Source organism: Ricinus communis, chromosome 10 (genome assembly GCF_019578655.1).
Source record: "Ricinus communis isolate WT05 ecotype wild-type chromosome 10, ASM1957865v1, whole genome shotgun sequence".
NCBI classification, from domain to species: domain Eukaryota; kingdom Viridiplantae; phylum Streptophyta; class Magnoliopsida; order Malpighiales; family Euphorbiaceae; genus Ricinus; species Ricinus communis.
In genome coordinates this window covers 1,487,716-1,509,964 of record NC_063265.1, presented here as the reverse complement: position 1 = coordinate 1,509,964, position 22,249 = coordinate 1,487,716, and the positions used below count along the sequence as shown (strand labels likewise).

The 22,249-nt window shown below is 28.2% G+C and overlaps 1 protein-coding gene across 1 annotated transcript; it reads left to right on the top strand.

Annotated features, from left to right (window-relative positions):
- Nucleotides 1-8,924: 8,924 nt before the first annotated feature.
- On the top strand, nucleotides 8,925-14,624 carry LOC8270525 (DEAD-box ATP-dependent RNA helicase 53, mitochondrial-like). The gene is made up of 8 exons (XM_048369632.1): nucleotides 8,925-9,474; nucleotides 9,554-9,681; nucleotides 9,932-10,343; nucleotides 10,599-10,697; nucleotides 10,853-11,077; nucleotides 12,037-12,198; nucleotides 12,974-13,435; nucleotides 14,246-14,624. Exons 1-7 carry the CDS (start codon nucleotides 9,037-9,039, stop codon nucleotides 13,421-13,423), a joined length of 1,914 nt encoding a protein of 637 aa, XP_048225589.1. The 5' UTR covers nucleotides 8,925-9,036; the 3' UTR covers nucleotides 13,424-13,435; nucleotides 14,246-14,624.
- Nucleotides 14,625-22,249: the final 7,625 nt, after the last annotated feature.

Here is a 22,249-nt window from a genome sequence, read left to right as displayed (position 1 = left end):
AATTGGGCAATTTTTAGATTTAAGATCACCTAATTGGGCTTAATCATAAAAAGTAGTCCATTAAATTTAAAGGTTGGAATCCAGAAGAATAATCTATAATTGGACTAGACTAGAAAGGCCTTATACATAATTAATTAGTAAATTAGATTAATAATTTTAAACGTGGGCTGAGTTTAATAAAATTGGCTAGACTTAGGTGGACCTCACAGTCATCAAAGATAACCATCATGCACCTCTGAAATGTGGTTGGTGCATTACACAATCTGAATGGCATTCTTCTATACATAAAGGTTCCATAGAGGCATGTGAATGTGGTCTTTTCCTGGTCCTCAAGGCTATTGGAATCTAAAAATATCCTGACAAACTATCTAGAAAACAGTAGTACTTATGCCTTGATAATCTCTCTAGCATTTGATCAATGAATGGTAATGAAAAATGATCTTTCCTCATGGCATCGTTCAGCTTCCTATAATCGATGCACACCCCCCATCCTGTCACAGTTCTTGTTGGGATTAGCTCGTTATTTTCATTTACCACAATTTTCATGCCTCCCTTATTCAAAACTACTTGTTTTGGGTGTGGGCTGCGGTTTTCGGCACACACCCAAATGTCTTTAGCGACTACGGCACTATAAGGCTTTTCAACCTAATCGGAAACACGTTAACTAGTCACTAAGCCTAGCGCGGAGATAAGAGTCACAACCCGGATAATCATCGAGATACTTTTATTAATGAGTGGCTTTACTCAAATTCCATAAGAAAGCTTAAGCCATAAAGTCTTTATTATTTAACAAAATATTTTCTATAATTACAAGCATTTTATATACAGGTATGTCAAAAAATCACATAATACACCTAAGTCTAGCCCATTTTATTCAAATTCAGACCTCATTTAAAGTTATTAATCATATTTTACTAACTCATTATGCATAAGGCCCACCTGTTCTAGCCCAATTACATGTTATGCCCTTTAGATTCAGCCTTTAAGCCTATTGGACTACTTATTATGAGAAGGTCCATTCATTATGGTTTCAACCCTAAGTTGAAAATCTAACTAAATATGTCAAAGCCCACTAATCTAATTGAATTTTAAGGCTTAGGCCCAGATAAAGTGTATTAACTTATTTAGACTATCAGAATCATATTGGATCAATTTTTTAGCCCTAAGTCTAGGTGGCCCATTTTTAATTAATCAATGTAATTAATATTGGATTAACATGCAATAGACAATGAAATAATAATAAAGGAAATAAAGCAAGAAAGAAACCTTAACTATTACAACCTGCCTACAACTATAATTATAGAACCAAAAAGGCCTAAAACTAAACAGAGGGAAAAAATACATTAAAAACTGCCAAAAAAAGCAAAAATATAAGGTCAGCATGGTTAGTTGATTGGTTGTACATGTAGAGCCGATCCACTGAGTATAGAGCCAATTGGCTCTAAAGTCAGCTGACTAGCTTTGGAGTCTAGATGCACTTCGAATAGTTTTCTTTCGATTCTTCCTCGTTTAACAATCTAAACTTGTGACACTCCAAAGACAATTATCACATGTATAGATGTTTGAACAACATTAGAATGAGACAAAATAGCTAAGAAATTTAACAAAATAAAGTACAGAAGTTAAAAAAATCCTAGATTGCTAGAAACTCTAAAATTCTATAAGCTAGTTGTAAGTTATTAGAACAAAGAAACATATTTTAATTTAGTCTTAGTTACCAAATTATAATAATAGAAACTAATTATTAATCTTATAATCGTGTTTTTAAGTAAATCTAAAACCCTAATCGGCAAAATATCAAATCTAATAAAAAACCATAGTTCTTATTATCAATTCAAAACCCTAATATGTATATTCTAAAATCCTAGTCTAATTATATTAATCAAAGATTAAAACCCTAATCATGTTTCTAAGAAATAACAATGTAAAACTAAATAAAAATACAAAAAAAGAACAAAAGGACCAATTTTTATGATTAATGCAGATGTATGGTGGTAGAAACCCTCAGGTCGTCATCGTGTATATTGATTTGCATGTCTAAGGTGATGAGGAAGCAATTGAATCAAAAATTGGGTAGGAATCCAAAGCTCGATCTGACTTAGGAAAATCTTTTGTCGATTGAAAAAGAGTTTCCAAAAAGTGTTCTTTCTTAAGTGACCAGTTTCTTAAAATCTTCTTTCTTTAGTGGTTTGAGTCTTTGAATTCTGATTATGATCGACAGTACAATTCTTTATGTTCTCTCTTAATTTTCTCTCCTTTCTTTCTTTCTAAGTGTTTTTTCGCTTTGAATATTACTCTCGATAAAAAATTAATTCTTGCCTCCTCCCTGAAACTCTAAACACCTCTTATTATTTATAGAGGTAGGGTTTCAGAGGAAATTCTAGAGAAATAGATAAATCCTAGGAAATTATCAATACATATCCTAATTATTTATTTAAAATCAAAGTAATTATTGATAAAATAGTGGTTATCCTTAGGAAAACCTTCTAGAAACTATATTCAAACGTAAAATCATCCGAGAAAATGACGTCGAGGAGTGAAGAGCCAATTGGTACTAAACAAAGTCGATTAGAACTATATAGAGCCAATTGGCTCTAGAGAAAAAGTTCTGATTTTTGTAATTGTAAAAATTACTATTTTGACCCTCAAACTTAATTTTTCTAACAATTAGGTCCAAATTGATTTCAATATTTGATATTATTTTTTAGCACTTTTACATCCAAATTGATTTTTTGGAAGGTTTTTATTGATAAAAATATAGAATTTTATTTGATTTTATGAGAGATAATCTCTAGAGAAACTTAAGTCTATCGTTTTGCTCCTAGGGTTTCCTAACCTTACATCTATAAATGCATCATAAACTCCTAGGTCTAAGAGAGGAGGAAGTGTTAGCAAGGAATTAATTCATAGCAAACTTAGTAGTTGATACACTTTGAGCAAAACATATAGAGAGATATACGCACTAGAAAAGAACTGACATTAGGAAACCTTAAAAGAACGTCAGAAGCTTTTTCAAAACCTTATCCAACACTGGATCCTCAATTGATCTTCGATTCAACTACATCATCGTCTCCTGAGATGTTAGAGTATGCATAAAGATAAATATTTGTCAGATGATCTGTGTTATACATCACAATTGATGGCATACAATTATACTAAAGGCATTGTTCAACTCTAATGGTACGAGTAGTCGGGTATTCAGGAATAACCCAAACTGTTTGAGATGAAAACCATGAAATGTAAATACAAATGTAAGAGAAATTATTAAGCAAGTTTATAATGATGAGATTCTCATTACATATACTGTTAAACTTTGTTCGTATTCAATGTTTGATCAAGAATTAGATATTGATCGCTGGATATTAATCAAATGCTCAAGACTACCATAATGTGTTCTCACTTACTTATGAAGTAAGCAATTTATCTCACAAGGTTAAGGATTCCGAGATAAGCATATAGGTGCTTCTTACAAGAATAAGTTCATAAAATATGACCCTATTGAGTAGTACATATGGAATTTACCCAAGTGTCTATGGACAATACTCTTGTGATAATCATGTAAAATGTGATCCTTAGACTTGAGATAACAATATATTATCTTATATGAGGATTATTATAATTTGGTGCTATCTTATGTTCTCCTATCCATGGAGTGCTCTAGAGATATTCATTGGGTATACTAAGAGTCATATGAAGATAATAAGTTATCAATAAAGAATTCATTGCCCAAGGTAATATGTTATCGGACCTTATCCTAATGATTCTTGATATGCTTTAATATGAAAATCCTTGACCAAGGTTGTTTGAATAAAGATTATGAAAAATATTTCATAGATCTTATTCAAGATATTATATGTAATCATCAAGAACAAATAGGATTGATTCAATTATAGAGTTGACACTTGCATCCATGCTCTATGAATCAATTGGGATAAAAGTACAATGAAAATATTGAATTATATTGTGAGATTGTTCACTATAAAGGTTGATTAAAGCACTTTAACCCTTTTTCATATTTGAATGGTCATGATGCATTGGTCGATGCCAATCTTGATATATGAAATATGAATTAAGTTAATTAGAAAACTAACATTGAACTAAAAGGGTTTAATTCATAATTGATAATTCATTACCAGTTAGGAACCTTTTGGGTCATAAACAAATAGGCTTAAAATTGAGATCAAAATGAGGCTTAAGCTTGGGCTTAAGCTTATATACATTGGGTCTAAATAAAAGTTAATTAGTTTAATACATATTGAGCAATGATATTCGCCTATAAGGTCCCTATAACAATGCTTATGTATTAATTAACTTAACTTAGTCTAAACAAGCCCAACTTAAGCATAAGTAAGGTCTTGCTTGTTATAGGACTAGGTTAAACCCCATGTATATATATATGGAGTATGATGGACAGCTAGGGGTGTATGTGTGTGATGGAGAATGATGCCATCAACACTTAGTTAATTAGATTAATTAAGCCTCAACCTAGTTTGGAATTAACATTCACTCATCATCATCTCCACTCTCTCAGTTTTGAAGGATTGTTCATAGGAGATTCTAACTTTAAAGCTTGTGCGGATTACCTGCTGCTCATTTGAGTAGCTTTAAAATACATCAATCACCCTTGAAGAATCAAGAATCAACAAAGCAAGAAGCATTCCTTGGAATGGGTGGCACGCACCCTTTGTAAGCGTTCTCCACTTTTGCTTCTTTTGTGTATTATGACTATCTAAATTAATGAGATTCTTGGTAGAAATTAAGAAAAAAATTTAAATTGTTTCCCTTGCGCCTTTTCTTATATTTTAATTTCAATTTCTAATAGAGACTCGTAGATTAATCAACTATGGTGGCAACTTAAGGGTTCCCCAAGCATCGTCATCCATATCATCATCCAAAAACTTGGTTTTTTTATGCTTTTCTAGAAATATGATTAGAATTATTTTATTAATTTATGTGTTTTCATATGATTAGAATAGGTTTTTAGATGATTGCATGTTATGATATTGCTAGGGATTTGAATTTGATAATAAGAACTTCTTGGAAATTAAATATGATAATAGGAACATGTGGGGTTTTGATTTTCTTATTTTCTTTTATTATTAGTAATATGTTTAGGATTTAGATTAGATTTGTGATTTTTTTAATTTGACAGTTAAATTTTTTAGAAATCACATAATTCAAATCTAATATTTAACCGTTTCTTATTTACTACTAGTCTATTTTTTTAGGATTTACATGTTCCATTTAGGTTTTTAACTGATTTTATATTTTTTTATGTACTCTATATGATTTTACACATTCTAAACGATTTCACATTTTCTATACATGAGATTGGCTTTGGGGCATCGAATCAAGAGAGGAAAACCACTTGCTAAAGCCTTAGAGCCGATCAACTCTATACCCATAGTCGATCGGCTTTACTCTCTAAAACCCTAAATTTAGGCTTTTATGGATTTTTGATGTATTTCTTGAGTTATTTATGTATTATACTTAGTTTTAAGCCTTTTATTTTTCTTTTTAGTTGTAGACGAGTTGTAATAGTTAGATTTATTTTTCTGCACTTTATTTTTGCTTATTTTTGTTTACCGTGTGATCACTAAATGTAATATGATTGACTAAAATGGCCTCATAGACTTTAGGCCTTAAAATTGGACCTCACATGAAAACTGTAGCTCATTAGGCTAATTAATGGTAATTGGACTTAAAATCTAAAATCGATGTAGCCATACTTTAGTTAGGACAATTAGACCATATTAGATTTAGGATTACATAATTGGATTTATCATAATATGTAGTTAATTAGACCTTAAAGGTTGGAATTCAAAAGCATAACTGGTAACTAGGTTAGACTAGGCTTTATATATAATTGATTTAGTAAGCTAGATAAACAACTTAAACGTGGGTTGTGCTTAATAAATGGGCTAGACTTAAGAGGATTTTATGTGTTGTATGATATGCTTGTATATAAATTATTGTGTTTATAGAAAATGATTTGTTAAACAATAAAATTAAAGATTAAGATACACAAATAAGGAAGTTGGTTTCCTAATCTATTTTTGGATTTGTGGCGTAAGCTTCCTTATGGAATCTAAGAAACGTCACTTATTAGTAAAAATGTCTCGGTGAATTACCTGGGTGGCAACTCCCATTTCCGCGCTAGTCTCAATGACTAGTTAGCGTGTTTCCGATTAGGTTGAAAAGCCTTGTAGTACCATATTCACTAAAGACACTTGGATGCACGCTCAAAACCGCCACCCATAGTCACTCATTAGTAAAAGTGTCATGGTCACCCAATTGGCGACTTTCATCTTCATGCTAGTCTTTGTGACTAGTTAGCGTGTTCCTAATTAGATTGAAAAGCTTTACATTGTTGTAGTCGCTAAAGACACTTGAGTGTGCGCCGAAACCGCCACCCTCAGTAATATATAATATTAATTTATATAATACTAAAAAGTAATTAATATATATTCTTAAAATAATTTTTATATTATTACACTAATAAAATCTTAAATATTAAAAAATTAAAAAAAGTAAAAAAAATGACATTTAGAAAGATTTAATTTATTATGATCGTTTAAAATAATATAAATAATTATTAAATATTAAAAAATTATTAAATTTTATCTATAAATTTACTTATGTTTTTATATATAATTAAAATAATTATAATGGTCGTATAATACACGGATAAACAATTAGTATATATACGAAAGCATAATTTTTAATTTACTTATTCTTTCTTGTTGTCAATTTTTCTATGAACTTCTTTTTATATTTTAAAGAGTTTAATCTATTATTAAAGGTATTTAGATAAGTAAATTAGATGACTCTTCATAAATGATCATTCTTTAATTTTAATTCATTTTATTACTAAATACCAATAATTATATAAAAAATGGTTAATATAATTCACTATATTTAACTTGAAGTTTTTTCTATTGCCTTAGATGAATAAATTTGTTACCTGAGATGGATAATTTTTTTTTCAATGCTTATAAATTATTTTTTTATGATTTAAATAACATGTTCCTTATATATATATATATATTCTTATTGAAAGTGAAAAGTAAATTTTATTATATTTTTCATTAAGTCAAACAAAAATAGTATAAAATATCATTTTATTAGTATTTTTAACCGAATTTGGTTGTTTTATATATATACTTTTTATTTATATTTTTTATGATACATATATGAGTTTTAAATAGACTGCTCATGGGGGCGGGCTACTCGACTTGATTTTGGACAAGTCCGAGCTTGCCCAGGTCCGAAAATTTTTTGATATCTCTGAGCCTAAGTCTGAGCTTGAAATTTTTTGAAAAGTCCGGCCCGGCCCGACCAATTATTAAATCTGTCCCAAATTGTAGTTACATTTAGATTTAGGGTTTTGTTTTGATTAATATATTATTAATAACAATAAAATTATAAATAAAAATAATAGTTAGCTAAGTGGTATTGGTACTTAATTGTAAATTGAAGGTCATAAGTTCGAGTGCTAAGTATGATATTTCTTTTTTTTACTAACTAAACTAGATATCGAGCTGAGCTTGAATTTTTATATAAATCTCAAGCCCGGCCCGAGAATTACAGGCTTTTTATGGGTTCGGGCCTGGGCACAGGTCTAGTTTTAAACTACTTATTAATTAAATATTCAAATAATATTAACAAATTAAAATATTTTTATTAATAATTATGTATTAGCTATATTTCAAAGATTTTCAATTGCTTTCTCTCTCTTTTTAATATATTTTTAATAATTTTCCTTACATACAATAAAAAACTCACTATAGAATATATATATATATATATATATATATATATATATATATTTGTATTTTGAGAATTTTAATATATTATTAAAGGTATTTAGATAAGTAAATTAAATGACCTTTTATAAACTATTATGTCATAATCATAATTCTAATTGTCTATTTTAATCCATTTTATTGTTAAATACTCCAGTAATAATAAAGAAACTTATATGATTTACTATATATAATTTTAATTTTTTATTCTTTGAAAAAGAAGTCATATATATACATATATATATTGATTTTAAATTTTTTCTTTCTATTCAAAATGAAAAGAAAATTTTATTATATTTTTATCAAGTTAAATAAAATAGTATAAAATATTTTCTTATCGTACTTTTATTTTATATGTGATTTTTCTATTTATATTTCTATAATCGATAAATGTTGTTATATTTTTTATCAAATTAAATTAAATAGTTTGAAATACTTTTTTATTAGTATTTTTATATATTTATTTTAAAATGTAAATTTTAATAATATAATCATTCAATATTTTTGATATTTTATTATACAAATTATACAATTTTAGTTACAGTAATTTTATTTTTATTATTATTAAAATAAAATGACTCATAGGACGGATATTTATCAAATATATGATAAAGTAAAATTATTTATAAATTCTTAGGAATTACTTAGATTGATCTTAACTTTATAATTTTTTAAAATTTTTATTTCATCAACCTGTTAGAAAGTGAAAGAATATTTTTGTTAATTAAGGTGAAAAATAATTTTTATATGTTAAAGTAATATAATTGAATATCTATTATTTCCAGATACTTATAATTAATTAAGAAAAATAAAGTATGTTGTATTAATAATTTCAGCCAAAAAATATTTTGGGTTTAATATATTGTATCAAAAATTTGACCTAGTCACAGTTACCTCATTCTCACATCTCACATCTCACATATCTTCTTATTACCCGCGATAAGACCAGTAATCCAGTAACAGAGATGGGAGACAGTAGAATAAAAATGGTATAATATTGAATTTACCCTTTATTATCCCAAAAATAGACTTCGGGTGTTTGGTAATTTACCCTTATTAATCCGAACAATTTACTGGCCACCCCACTGAATTTGGGCCATAAAATATCTCCAGGCTTCATAAAACCCTCCCTCGGACTGTTACCTCTTATCATTTCTCAAAGTCCTAAAACCCTAAAACCCCAAAACCCTTTCATTCTCTAATAACTTTCATAGAATCCCCAAACACAAAGATGACGAGCATAATACTGAGAAGATCAACTTCTCGATTGCCAAAGGGAGCTCTAGCCTCCTTTGAAATGCTTCTGCACCATCATTTCTCATCAGCGGCGGCGGCGATTGTGACAAGAAATGGAGGGCTTTCTATCGAGAAGAATAAACCGGAAAGCCTCTTTTGTGGTTTTAGTAATATTAGTAATAATAACAGCAACAAATGGAGAGGAATTCATGTGAAATCAGGGCCGTTGGATTTTAAGGCGTCGTTGATGTCACAGGCAGAGTTTGCTGCTGTAGATGATTATGGGTATGAGGAAGAAAAAGGTGGTTTTGGAAAAGGGAATAATGATATTAATAGTGATGAAGAGGGACTTGAGATCGGAAAACTTGGAATTGCTCAAGAAATTGTCTCTGCTTTAGCTCGTAGGGGTATCACCAAACTCTTTCCTATTCAGGTGATCTATCATTTCATTCCCCTTTTTGTTTCCTTTTTTCCGAACTTAAGACTGACCCTTTTTTTTTTATTTTTTATAGAAAGCTGTTTTGGAACCAGCAATGCAAGGAAGGGACTTGTTTGGACGGGCTAGAACAGGAACAGGAAAGACACTTGCTTTTGGAATTCCCATCCTTGACAAAATCATTCAGTTCAATGCTAAGCATGGGTTTGTTTATTGGCTTTAGATTACTATTATTCACTTTTCCAATTTTTTCATTGTCATCTTGTTTGGAATTAATCATATCTGATAAATTTAATTCAGTTCTCGTAAACACATGTCAATCTTTTGATTTCTTTTAAATTGAGCAACTATGAGCTTTCCAAACAAAATGATTGATTAAATAGATTTCAATTGAATATTGCACTTTTAGACTTCCAAGGGTTTAATATAATTGTTTAATATTTGAATCTTATAGAAGAGGGAGGAACCCTTTGGCCCTGGTTATGGCTCCAACAAGAGAACTTGCACGACAAGTTGAGAAGGAGTTTCACGAATCCGCACCCAGCCTCGATACCATATGCCTATATGGGGGTACACCTATTTCTCGCCAAATGAAGGAGCTTGATTATGGCGTTGATGTTGTTGTTGGAACACCTGGCCGTATTATTGATCTGATGAAGCGAGGTTCTTTGAATTTATCAGAAATTCAGTTTGTTGTTCTTGATGAAGCTGATCAGATGCTTGGTGTGGGGTTTGTGGATGATATTGAAACAATCTTCCAGAGATTGCCGAAGAATCGGCACAGCATGCTGTTCTCTGCAACAATGCCAAGTTGGATTAAAAACCTCGTTAGGAATTATTTGAAAGATCCGCTGACTATTGATCTAGTGAGTACTATGATTTATTCTGGCATTACTAGCAAATTCTGATCATATGTTTGTTATCTGATGTCAATCTGAGGTAGTTAAACTAGATCAATGCGAAACCTCTTGGCTATGCAGTTGTCGAAATGGCTTCTGGGCTCTTATTATTGTTGCTTTTTGTGAGATTGTGGCAATGTCCTTGGGAGATATCTTTTATGTGGTTTGTTACAACTTGTTGCTTGATGATCCATAGTATTGTTAACATCAATATGCATGTAGGTTGGAGATTCAGATAAGAAGCTGGCTGATGGGATCACTCTCTATTCAATTTCCTCAGACATGTATGGAAAAGCATCAATACTTGGTCCTCTGATAACAGTATGAATCTAGAACTTCTATTGGTCACGCTTTTGTGAACCTTTTGTTCATATTCTTTTGTTCACAAATTTTAAATCTTAGGATAAATTTATTTTTGTTGTTGCTTTATCCATATAAAAGATACTTCCTCTCAGCATCATATATGTGATTGTTAGGAACATGCAAAAGGAGGAAAGTGCATTGTTTTTACTGAAACAAAACGTGACGCTGATCGATTAGCAAATGCTATGGCAAGAAACTTTCGATGTGAGGCTTTACATGGGGATATTTCGCAGAGTCAAAGAGAGAGAACACTTTCAGGCTTCCGAAGTGGATCCTTCAATATATTAGTTGCCACTGATGTTGCAGCTCGTGGCCTTGATGTACCTAACGTTGATCTGGTAACTATATTCATTTTTTCCTTCTTTTGGTTTTGCAATAAGTCTGATTGTTTCATTAGATAAAACATTACCATACATATGGGAACTGTTTCAGGTAAGGACTTCAGAATTGGATGTGCCTTGTGCCAAGCAATTCTTTTACTAATCATACATAATTGTTGGTTGCATTTGGCATTCTAAAAAAATTGTCTGATCAAGGTCGCTTAGCTGTATTATAGAATTTTGATTGTTGTATCTTTGCATCTAGCATTCTTCATCTCAATAGAAGATGCAGATCAAATATGACATGCATGAGGTTAGGTGCAGCAAAGTCTTGAAGAGAACAAGCATGGAGCACCTTGAGGTCAATTCCATGGGTTCCTTGAAATAGTTGTTAAATGTGGTCTGGCTCGTAAGAAACATTTTGTTCAGTAGGTACAGGTACACCTTAAGTTGTAGCGTAAAGATACTTTATTTTTAGTTTAATTTTGCTAACCGGTTGTCAAACCAGTGTGAGTTGGTTTGTTGTAGTCAAAGTGAATGCTGAAATCTTGGGGTTGGAATTCAATTTAGCTGACTGGGTTTTCAACTCAACATGAGTTGGTTCATTGTAGTAGAAGCAGATGCTAAAATCTTGTGGTTAGAAGGCATGGTGCCTTCTGTTGGATCTACTAAGCATTAGGTATCTTGGACTAGTCACTAACTCTTTAAATGGACACTTGTATAAGACTTTAGACAGAATAGAGTATACCAAAAGTTTATCTTATGCTAGTGAATGATTCCTAAAAGTTTTACTCTCCCATATCAATCAAAGATGGAGCTTTATCATATTTTTGCTATTATTAGCCTTGCTCTCAATGCCTCTACCAAAAGATGTGTGTTGCTTCTTTTGTTCATTTCCGTGCTTGATGTTTGCTTAAGTTTGTTGTCAATCATTTGCCTCTGTCTTACTTGTGGACTTTCTCCTCTTCTTGGCTCAGGTAATACATTATGCTTTGCCCAACTGTTCAGAGACTTTTGTTCATCGATCTGGCCGTACTGGTCGTGCTGGGAAGAAAGGAACTGCAATTCTTGTTTATACACCGGATCAAACTAGGCAAGTGAAGATCTATGAGCGCGAAATCGGCTGCAGATTCACAGAGGTTACTATTAATCTTCTTTCTCCGCTTGCATTCTTTGAATTTGTTTTTCCTTTTTTATTATTTTTAAACCTATTTTAACACTGCTTGATTAAAAGAAACATAATGGATTAGAGGAGTTCCATGTGTTATATGTCTAGTTCATGAAGCATGAATTTTGGGTTCAAGTGCGAGAAATGTCTTGTTGATATTTTCTGGTTCTGGTAATTTATTGAAAATTCGGCCGAGAATTCTGTGGCAAGCCAGGAAAGTTGCAATGTACAAATTGGAACAACACTTGTATAAAAATTTCCTTAAATTTCTTCATGACCAGACCTGCAGAGAGTTGGCACCATTTATTGCTATTATTGACTGTTCCAAAAGAGAATCTTTATATAGAGATGGAGAGGTTCTTAAAACATAATTTATTGGCTACAAGTGAGGATAAAAATTGACAAAAAATCTTGGTGTCTCCGGTTTATTTTGTGTGCCTGACATGTAAAATATTAGCCTATTCTGATGATTGTCAGGTGCCATATTGAGTTTCCAAATGTTTCTCATGCCTTGAGGATTTGGCTTGTGCAACTTTAGGTACATCTGTAATGATAGTGATTGACAATGATACTCATGAATAATACTTTTGTGTATTTTTTATTATTGGATATTATGTTTTTCCATGTAATGTTAAACCCTTATGTTTGTTCCTTGTGTGTTAGATATTTGTACCCATAAATGTGAATATTTATTTATTGTATGTTAGGAGACATGATAGTATTTCTAAAATGTCATAATATTTCAGCTTCCTAGGATCACTGTTGAGGGTGGAGGCATGGACATGATTGACATGGGTAATGGCGGCCGATTCGGAGGATCAAGAGATCGTCGATTTGGTGATACAGGTTTTGGTCGAGCTGGGGGTGGGGATTATGGATCTGGCCGTTTCGGAGGAAATAGGAGTGGTGGATTTGGCCGTTCTGAAAGTCGTGGTCAATTTTCCAGTCAAATGAATGGATCTAATCGCATTGGTTATAACAGAAACCAAGCAGGGAGTACTAGTGGTCCTGGCTTTGGTCATTTTGGCAGTTCAGGTGAATCAGGTAGATCAGATCGTTCAAGCCCTTTTGGAGACTTTGGTTCTGGTCGGTCTGCTGGGTTTGGCAACAGTAATCCAAGCCGAAGTAGTGAGTTATTTAGTGATTCTCGTTCTAGTCGATTTGGGAGCATCGGAGATGGGAGAAAACAGTTCTGACTAAATAAAGTGGTAAGCTTTATTACTCTTTCCTATTTCCTGTCACATATTACTTTTCATTTTTGCTATCATGGACCCCTTATTTTTCCCCAAATTAATATATATTGTATATAGAAGTTATTTCTCCTGCATTAATTGATCGTAGCTGATAAATTTGTGTGTGTACCTTGCTGCACTACATGTACAAACACAAATGCATGTGTTACAAACACAATGGCACGTGTGTTTTTGCAGATAAACAGTGTGTCTTGTGCAGAATGATTTAGGAAGGAAGGATTATTGTTTTTTATCAGATTCTCTTTTTGACACCTTTCCCTTAGATTATCAGTGCTTCAAAATTGTTTCCTAGATTTCTGAAATAAATTGTAGTACTGTGTGAAGCATGACAGTTCACAGATCCATTCATTAGATGTTTTATGGTGAGCTCATTATCTAATGAGCTTTTAATGTATGGGAGATGGGGTGATAAAGTGAATGGAACCCGACTAAGATCATCTCACTCCTCTTCTGATATAGAACTCTGAAGGGGAAACAAACATGTAAACATTAAAAGCTGCCAACTTTTGCATTTGCCTTGACACGATTGTCTGGTTTCTATTAGGAAATGTAAAAATAGCCCACTATGAAAAGATGAATACTCCATATTTATTCTTATTCATTTGAATGGCTGCTCCAGAGCACATGATGCGAGTTGGTTAGTCTTGGTTGCTTTGGGTGTAAACCATGGCCTTATAAACCATTAGGCAGAGTTCTATGAGGCCTATGTGTTGAGAATTATTCATAAAGAGCATGATTTATAACATACATTTGCACTGGTGGCAGTTATAATGGCATTAATTGGCCGGGAGGCAGAAATGGGCACGAGTATGATACAGAATGGTACGCTAGAAGGGCTGCACAGCCGTTGGAGCATTCCACACCCAGAGGAAATTGCTGGTGTTTCTTATCACTTTACAATGCTGAATTTTCTGATATTTTGCTGTTTATATTAGTATTCATTATCTGCTTAAAGAAAAATTATATGTAGCGCTTATGATCATTATATGAGGGGAAAATAAGCTCATTATTTCCAGATCTTGAGATGATGCATGTTCTGAAATGTAATCTATTTAGTTCAGGTGATGTTATGCATATTGATGTAATATGATCCTAAATGTACGACTAACTAGTGCAATATGAAGACCTAAAGTTATGGATAGTACTTGCAAAAGAGCGGATTTCCATTGTATAACATTAAAAGTGACTACCACAACATTTTTAGTTCAAATGACAGGAAATATTTGACTTTGTTCTAGTACTAAAGGCCGTCAAGTGCAAAAATCAAATAATTTATTTCTCTAGAACTATATTATTAATAATTTAAAGAATGTAGTCTGTCATTTGCAAGCAGAGGAATATAATTAATTCAACTTAAAAACTAATAAATTTATTTAACTTACTAAGTTACGCATGTTTATAGTTTAGAAATTTCGTTTAAACTAAATATTTTTATATTTTGATTTTTTTTGTTTTGTTTTTTGACCTAATGTGAGTTTCTAGTCAAAAGTCTCAAGTTTCGATTAGGTTAATTAAATATTTTATTGGTAATTATTATTTATAAATTAATTTTATATTTATATTTGATGTAATAATTATATTAGAAAAAAATGGATATCGTTAGCGTTTAGTGTGAGAGGCAGATTTGATGTTAAATATAATTTTGGATCAATTTAACTCTTAAATTATAAATAAATAAAAAAACAGGTATTATATGGCTTCTAATAAAACAGAATCTTAACACCGTTTCCTTGTACTCCTCTTTTATTTCTCTCTTCTCCATTTTCTTATACTCTTGTCTCTCTCCCCTTTCTTTTTCCCCCTATTTTTGCAGAAAAAAGTAAAGGCTTCTATAACAGCCATAGTTTCACCAAAATTCCAATCAACTTGTTATATTAATCAACAATTCACAAACTCAGTAATCTGAAATAATGCCCAATAACAGATTGTTCTTCCTTTGCTTAATTTTCTTTTTTTTTTTTTTCTTGCAAAAAGCAATGGGCACTCAAATATTATAGAAGTACTGATGAGCTTATGTGTTTAAGTTGGTAAAAAAAACTCATGTGAGTAAATCACCAACTAATGAGATTCTTAAGCCACGTTTGTCATAAAAGTAAGATAAAAAATCATTTCTGAAATATGATTCAGTTTCTTATTTAACAAATTTAATTTAATTTATTTAAAATTTTTAATATTTAAAGAAGTTTTTTAGCACTAGCATAATATTTATTTTAGATATAAACATTAAAATTTAATTATTAACATGTATCAACTCATAAGCAAACTATACATGCTCGACAGTATCTATATATATTAATTTCTGAAAGTTAAAATTTTTTTGAATTTTTACTTTGATATGTATATAATTTTTGACATATAAGATTCAAGGTTATGTGTATTATTGTGATTTTTTTCTATTAATTTATTGATTAATAAATTAAATTCATAATTAAACACTCATTCAAATCTTAAAAAATAACATGTTAATAATAAATTAGTTTTCTAATTAGATAATTATTAGCTAATAGTAAATTAATTTCTTAATTAGATAATTATTAGTTTTCCAAGTACATAATGATTAGTTTTCTAATTAGATAATTATTATTCTAAAAAATATCATACTACTTTTATTTTGATATTACATTAACTAATAAATTAGTTTTCTAATTAAATAATAATTTTAATTATGGAAGATAATATTTTTAATATTATATTTACTAATAAATTAATCTTTAATTATATAATAATTTCTAACTCTAAAAAATAGTAATAACAATTACATTGATAATTTATATAATATTAGAATTAATAAATAAATATTTTAAAAATAAATTTTATATTATTTCACTAATAAAAGCTTAAATTAAAACATTAAAAAATAGTTAGTTTGCTATTATTTTTTAAAGTATTATAAATCAAATATTAAACATTGAAAATTTTATCAATTATATCTGTAAATTTAATTTTATAATCAAAATAATAATAATGGTCATGCAACGCACGGATAAATGACTAGTTAGTAGTTTAATCCGGACAACAATAACATTAACATACAAATTAGCAAATTATTGGGCTTGGGGATTTCAGGTTAACATAAACAATGATTAATTTACGGAACATAAGTAATAACTAATCTAAGAAACATCTTCAAATTGCGGCTGACTCTATCCTATTTATGGATTTCAGATTATTTGGATTTGTGAATTATTGACTAATTCCATTAATTTGATTGAAATTTGGTTGAAAATATGACCTTCATAGAAGCCATAAGTTTTTGTTTATAAATTTTTAAAAGAGAGAAGAAAGAGAAAAAGAATAAAAAAACAAAGAAAAGAATGAAAAAAGAGGAGTATAAACCACGTCACTGTCACCATTTCAATAACGGTGTAAAGACTAAAGAGGGGATATTACATGTTTTTAATAATTTAAGGGCTGAATTGCTTCCAAAATTAGTTTAAAAGCAAATTTGCTCTTCACAGCAAATATTAAGGGTAAAAATGTGTATTTTTCTCTAATTATATTAGTCAATATTTATTTAAATTATTATAATCGATAACATAAACTACATACTTAATGGAGTAAATATATTAAATATTTTTGTTGATATTAATTTGTAAATCAAATATAAAATTCATAATTATCCTAGTATGTATAAAAATAAATATTGTGACAATAGAGCCGACGATTTTAGTTTATAGTTTCGGTTCTAACTAGTTCTAATTGATTTAAAAAAAAATTAATTAAAATGAATTAACTTCTTACAAGTTGTAATCGGAACGTATAATGCTAGTTCCAATTAGGGGGAACCGGGCTCCTAGTTTTGAGCTTGTTTGAGCTTGTTTTGGTCCATTTTAACCGGTTCGGTTTTACTTATCAAATTTATAAAATATTGAGTTAAGTGTTAAAAACTAATATAAATAATATAAGAATCTATAAAATGTAAAAGAGAATAAAAAGATCAGTTTTAAACTCTAAATTTATCGATAATATAAAATATGCATGAATAAATTATTTACTGATTAATTTTCAATAAATATAAAATAAATAAAAAATAAAATTGAAATATAAAAGAAAAATGGAAAATTTTTATAAATAAAAATCATAAAATGATATAAAATACATATTATTAGATTAAAATGAGTTGAGAAAAATGAAAAAAAAAAAAGAAGAAGAAGAAGTAATTAGACTAAAGAAAAAAATACAAATTTTATTAATAAACTCAATTTAGTAAATAAAAAAATAAAAAAAATATATATATATTAAATGGATGATTAAGTTGTAAAGCAAGATTTTATATTATAGCAAGAATTACCATAAAAAATAAATTAAAATAATAAAAAAGTACATGCAAAAATTAAAATTTTAAAAATTGTTATTATTAATATTATAGATTAAATGAGAAGGGAATTATTTTTTTATATATTAGCAATAATTATTTTTTAATAATCCTAAATGACAAGTTATGGTTAAACGTTCTTTTTATTTCAGTTTTAATATATATATATTAATTTGGAGACAAATTTTTTTCTCACATGTTCATTATTTTGATATGAAGGATTTTTTTGTTGATATGTGTACTTATTTTTGACACATGAAATTTAAATTGGTATGTAGATTTATGATTCTTTTATTAATTTATTAATTGATAAGTTACTTTCTAATTAAACTATGATCTAGTACTATAAAATATTATTTTAATTATATTTTAAATATTTTATCAATTAATATGTTAGTTTTCTAATTATATGATAATTTCTAATCCTAGCATATGCTTATTATATATAATTAAAATATTAACTAATAACTTATTTTCATTTTTAAAAAGTAATTCTAATTCTTGAGATATTGAGACTTTTTTAAATTCTTTTATAAACTCATTTCTTTATTATTTATAATTAAAATAAAAACAGCAGTTATGCAACTCATAGTAAATATCCAGTTATGAACATTAGGGTGGTCCAACTAGCCAAATGAATTCATTAACAAATTTTGGAGTACTTTTGGCTTGAGCTAGGGCTAAAAAGATTAAAGAAGCTTTGTCAAGGTTCATCTAAAATATTAGTTCAAAAATAGCTATGGAAAAGAACTTGAAACTCATGATGGTCCAGTCTTGGTTAACTTTGTTTGAGTCATCATAAGTAGGGTTGAGCGTGAATCTCAGTTTTTCTAAACCGAATGAAAATATTTTAACCTTACGATTGGTTCTTATTGATAAATGAACTAGAGTTGTATTGAGTTCGAACCGTAAGTATTTAAGACCGAATCATAGAACAACTTTTTTAGTAATATATATATATAATAAATGTTCCCAACATATATCAAAATTCTTTTATTCATATAATTTTTGTAAAGAGTTATACACATATAATAAATTAATTTATTAAACTAACTCTTAAAATAAAATAAATTAATAAGATAATTTATTTTTTTATCTTTTCTTTTAATAAGATTTAATAGTTAATAATATTATGAATAATAAAATTAAAACTTAATTTCTATTAACTATTAATCCGAATTATCTCTCATTCTTTTTTTTTTCTTTCACAACACACAATAATGCAACTCTTTTCTTTTTCCACAACAAACAACGCCGCTCTCCGTGACAGTTTTCTTTCTTCAAGTGAGCTTTCTATATAGTTGCAACTTTGTTTTTTTTAATCTTTAATAATTATGCAAATGTTTTGATTGTTGGTTTTAGAAGTGAAAATAACCACATAATGTGATTCTCAGTTTATTTTTTGTGCTAATTATTTTGTAACTTCTTATTTCTTTTGCTAGTTCTTCTTCGTTTTTAATTTTTTTTTTTGTGTTATTATTTACCGGACATCATAAGAGTATTTTATTAATCTCGAGGTTAACTAATGAAGGTCATAAAAATATAAGATCAAATGTAATATACACTTTGTTGCAAGTACCAAAATGGCACTGAATAACCAACTTATATTATACCAAAAAAGTTGGTACATATATGGTCCAGTGTCATTTATATTTGGTACAGTTCCAGTCTCTTCCATTATAAAAGAATTGAAGTTTGATACAATACTAGGTTTTTTGGTGATAAACGTACTAAACCAATATCAGCTTAGCCCTAAGTCAAGAGAGGAGCTTGGCTTAAGGAGAGTATTGGGCCATTCTATCCAACACATTTTAATTTGATTTTAGGGTAAAGTTCAAAAGACTACTATATAGTTTCGCACTTTTACACTTGAGGGACAAATGTATTTTTCACATCAAAGAAGTAAAACATATTTTATATTTTTAGTATCCTTTAGGTATTATATATTTTGAACTTTAGCTCCATCATCAACAAATCTAAAGAGGAGCTTAAAAACTTCGTTTGTTGAGATATTGCGTGCAACTGGCTAAAAGAAATATGGAGGACCAATCTATACCTAAGGTTATACTTTATGGGTAAATTCGAGCCTTTTTCCTTTAATTTAATTAAAAGAGGGTTATTAGATGAGTTTGAAGAGGGCTAAAGCTACCAAAAAGGAGGGTTATATCCCTTTTCAATAAAAAGAAGGCAAAACTCCCATCCCACACATCTAAATAAGGGATTTAGCTCAGTCATACAAATAATATCTGCCAACTCATTTATTTAAGGTTCATATTTTAAACGTTAAGGAGGGCTAATTGAGGGCTTTATATATTACTGGAAAATTTTGTTTTTAAAGTAAAATATCCTAAAAAATGCATAAGGGGCATTTATACTATGGACCAAATTTAAGGGGCTGAAATATAGTTCTTTTCTTGTATATTATATCACATCTAATTTATTATAGTATACTTTCTTACAGGTTCAAGTAATGAATACAAAGGCAGCTAAAAGGGCAATTTCCCTCCTGAATTTAGATGCAATGTTCATTTAGCTCATATTTTTATTTCTTAACCAATTTATACACGAGCTTAGTTTTTATGTCACAAGTGATACAGAATCACTGTGCGTGAATCGCTTTTATTCAATTTTATTAGGGTTAAATACTATTTACCTTTCGAGATTTGGTATAATATATAAGTCAGTTTTTACATTTTTTTATTACATTAAAGCCCTCTTCAGTTTTAATAAAACTAACTATTATTTATTTCTATGTTAGTTCAAGGATTAAATTAATAATTTAAAATTATAATTTACTCCTTAAATTTATTATTAAGTATCAAACTCGTTCAAAATAAATTTTATTATCAAATTAGAGTAAAATTTTATTTTTAGCATAGGTTAATTTTAGTGTCTAATTAAAATAATAAATTAATATTTTTTTCTTGCTCTAATTCTTATTTTTAATACAATTTAATTCAAACAAATTTAAATATTTTAAAACTACTTACATATCAATAAAAAATATCATAAATAATTTTGTATGTTAAATAAAACTTTTTATTAACCATTCAAATGAGATTAATACGAATAAATTTTTTTTAATATAGTTTAATTTTAGTATCTAATAAAAATAATAACTTTAACTATTTATTTCATTTAAAAATTTAAAACTAAACTACATAGTAATTTAATAATATTAAATAAAAAATAAGTATTTTTAATATGTCTCAATTTTTAAAAAATTAAATTATGCTAAAAAAATATAAGATATAAACAAGTAAAATAATATTAAATTTATTATTTTAATTAGATACTAAAATTAATTTATATTAAAAATAAAATTTTATTTTAATTTAATAAAAAAATTAATTTTGGACAAGTTTGATATTTGATAATAAGTTCAAAGATCAAAATATAATTTTAAACTAATACAAAAGAGAATAGCAGTTATTTAAACTGAATGAGATTTTAATATAATAAAAAGAATACAAAAATTGAATGATATATTAAACTAAACTTTAATAATTAAATAGTATTAACCTATTTTATTATTAAGAAAAAGATTAAAAAAGGAATAAAACGCCACTTAAAAAGTAGGCCCTCTTAACATACAAAACCAAGAATCTACCTTCATTTTTCACATTTTTTTCTTGAATTTAATAAGTCATGTGATCTATTTATTGTTAAAATATTATATTAATGATATATAATATTAAACTATAAATATCAAAATATCATATGAAATTAAACACTTAAAATTGAAGAAACAAGATAATGTGCTAGATCATTTTAACTATTAATATTTTCTAAATTATTTTTTCTATAAAGAGTTGATTATTACTAAGGAAATATTTACTATTTTAAGACACTCTTAATGAATTATTATAATAAGTCATTACGAATTTACAGTAAATTTACTAAATCTTGGCTCTATATTTTTTTTTGTTTCTTATACAATGTTAATTGAATTGATTTATGTATATGACCATGTATATTCTATTTAAAAACTAATAAACTAAATTTAAATGTAAGAATATGACATTTACGTATCAATATTTTGTTACTTTTAGATTTAAAATTTAATAATATGATTCATAAATTTATGAATATAACAAATTATGTGCAATATTTAAAATGTATATTAAGTGAATAATTTAATTTTTATTTTATGTTTAATAATAAGTCTAGTTATTTATAATTATTCATTTAAATAAAAAATTAATAGTTACGGGATGCTTTAAAAGAAATTAAATTAAAATTTAGAAAAAAGTTATAAAATTAGTAAAATACAGTGATGAAAATGAAATTGAGTTAAATTTGTTAATTATTTAATATATAATAATTTATCATATTATTTGATTATAATAATTAGAATAAAAAATAAAAAATTAAACATAACGAATTCAATTTATTAAGATTTATATGGAACAGATGCACTTGAAAAATTAATGTAAATAAATATATATATATTT